The 2,731-nt window shown below is 37.8% G+C and overlaps 1 protein-coding gene across 1 annotated transcript; it reads left to right on the top strand.

Moving 5' to 3' along the window:
• The first annotated feature begins 563 nt into the window (after nt 1-563).
• On the top strand, nt 564-902 carry LOC148948881 (uncharacterized). The gene has a single exon (XM_089095047.1). The coding sequence runs from the start codon at nt 564-566 to the stop codon at nt 900-902; it is 339 nt and encodes a 112-aa protein (XP_088951173.1).
• The last annotated feature ends 1,829 nt before the right edge of the window (nt 903-2,731 follow it).

Below are 2,731 nucleotides of genomic sequence, written 5' to 3'. Positions count from 1 at the left end.
AATGTGACAGCCATAAGTACCGAGGGATATCACTCATGGATGTGGCCACGAAAGTATTCGCTGTGATTTTGCTCAAAAGGTTCGAGGAAGCAAGAGATGAGGGGACGCGTGAAAATCAGTGTGAATTTTGCAGAGGGAGAGGGTGCACTGATCCGATCTTCACTTTTCGTCTTATTTTACAACAGTGCGGATGCTACAACCTGCGTATAATTAACGTGTTTCAGGATTTCGTCACTGCTTTTGACTCTGTAACCCGTGGAAACCTTTGGCGAATCGTGGAGAAGATAGTATGCCGGTTGAATTTATAGAGCTGCTGAAGGCCTACTATGAGCAATGCAAATCGACTGTAAGGGTGCTGGGTGGAGAAACTGAGGCATTCAGTGTGGATAGTGGTGTAAAACAAGGATGCATATGGTCCCTCGTTTTGTTTAACTACTGTATAGATTGGGTTATAGAAAGAGCACTCTCGAGTTTTGAGGGTGTGTCTGACATGGACTACGCGGATGACATCGTTGCTCTTACTGCTGATCCAGCAACTGATCAATACGGTCCAAACTAAAGTCATGGACCTAAATATACAGTCGGATTATCAGCTTATGCTTTACGGACAGGAATTGGAAAAAGTCGATAGTTTCACCTATAGCTCGCTAATAGACTCTCGTGGGGGCTGTGACCTTGACGTACAGAACAGAATCAACAAATCCCAAGCCATATTGTCCCAAATCCTGCACGATTTGTGGAACCGACGGGAGATCAGTTTCAAGACAAAACTATGTGCCATTAAAGTGGCCGTTAGATCTGTTCTTTTCTATGCAGTTGAAACTTGGCCACTGAAGGCGTTTCATCTCCATGGTATAAAAGTCTTTGACCACCGCTGTTTACGAAAAATCCTGAGGATTTGATGCTCCGATAAAATCTTAAATGCTGATTTGCGTCACTGCTGCTGTAACATCCAGGCCATAGCCACGATTATGACTGCGATGGCTTGACCATGTCCTGAGAAGACCAACTGACCGCACCATAAAGTAAATGTTTCTAGCTGTTCCTTTGTCAGATTAGCGCAGACATCATGGCGGTCAATTGAAGAATGTGTGGGCAACTGTCAAAAACGACCTTGATACCATCGGTAGATTTCAGAAGTTTGGCAGAAAGTGGGAGAGCTGCTGACTCCTGTTTGCTGAAGAGCTAGCGCAAGATCGTGAAAAATAACAGTCAGCCATATGGATTTGCCTGGTGGATCGTTGATATAATTTTATTTTTGAAAATTGTCTTGTTTGGCATATTACACAAGCAAAGCTCCTTGGCTAATTTTGATCTTCCATACTTCTTGTCATTAAGTAATATCACATGCGCGAATGTGATTTTTGAACTTTGGATTTCCTGATTACGAAAATTTATTCAACTTTTGAACGTGTAAGGAGCTAATTTATGCTCCTGGAGGATACTTTCGTAATGTAAATCAGAAATTTAAATTTTATTAAAAATACAGTGAAAGCTTTTTCCATTTCGAATAATTTCGTCTTTGAAAATATGTATATTTTATTTATGTTTTTGTTAGTTGTATGCTTTAAATAATTCCAAGTACCTACTGTACTGACACAGAGCAAACGAGATAGCTCCTTTATTTACTTGCAAACAGGGATGGATCCAGCAGGTGGTTTCAAGGTCATATGCCCCCTCCCCCTCGGAAGACCAAAAGTCGTACTAATTACAGAGTTGGAGGGGCGAAAAATACCTACGGGGGAGCCAAATTTTATCAACCCCCACCATTAATTTTCTATCTGCCTTTGCTTAGAATGATTCCAGAGGCAACTCATGTATCAAAAACACTGATAAAAGGCGGTGGCAGGAAATTTTACAGGGGAGGGCGGACAGAGCCAAAATAGCAGCAGTGGTTGGGTGACAGGGAATGTATTTCAGGATTTTTTTTTCTGTAGGAATCAGTTTATTTTTAAATACTTTTAGGAAAAAACTCTCAAATAAAAAGAGCAATTAAATTGCATTTAAAATTAAACAAAATACAGTAAATTTTAAACGACAAGGATTCCTGGCAAAGGCATCAATTTAATAACTCAATAATGTATTTAATTATTATGTATTTAATTTTACAAGAAAATCAAACTGAAACCCAAATTACAGAAAGATTTATTGGTTCCGCAGATTATAATAGATGTAGACTTTTCTTTATGCAATTTTCTACGCCTTAGAATAGCTTACAGAAGAATTAGAGATTCTCAAAAATCATCCTGCCTGCATAGATACCACGTTTTGATTTTATAACGGCCATGTAAAATGTATCTCTTTTATAATAGGACATTTCTCGCCCTGAACTTAAACCCCTTATATGTTCGGACATTAAAAAAAAAAAAAAAATGGAATACCGAAATAAAAACAAAATTTAAACTTACTATCCAGATGTAAAATTGACCATCTTTCTTTTATGGTCCTAACAACTAAATAAAATGAAGAAGTTAAAAAAAATTCGTTAAAAAAGTAAAAAAAAAAAAACAGTTTTTGATACAAAAACCTGGAAGTAAAAAGTGACCTGGACCAATATTCACCAAAACTGAAAATGAACTTCTCGTGACAATTGCTACACCGGCTGTATTGGCTTTTTATGCTGATTCTAAATATATAAAATTCTTTTATTTTATTGTTACCCACCCAAAACCAAAAATCTGAGAAAATTTGCCTGATTTTTGAGAAAGGGAGAAACACCCCCCAAAAGGCA

Source organism: Artemia sp. Qi Xiang Cuo, chromosome 9, assembly GCF_049724085.1.
Source record: "Artemia sp. Qi Xiang Cuo chromosome 9, ASM4972408v1, whole genome shotgun sequence".
NCBI classification, from domain to species: Eukaryota; Metazoa; Arthropoda; class Branchiopoda; order Anostraca; family Artemiidae; genus Artemia; species Artemia sp. Qi Xiang Cuo.
Note: the sequence above shows the minus strand (reverse complement) of the source record. Positions and strands in the feature narration are given on the sequence as shown.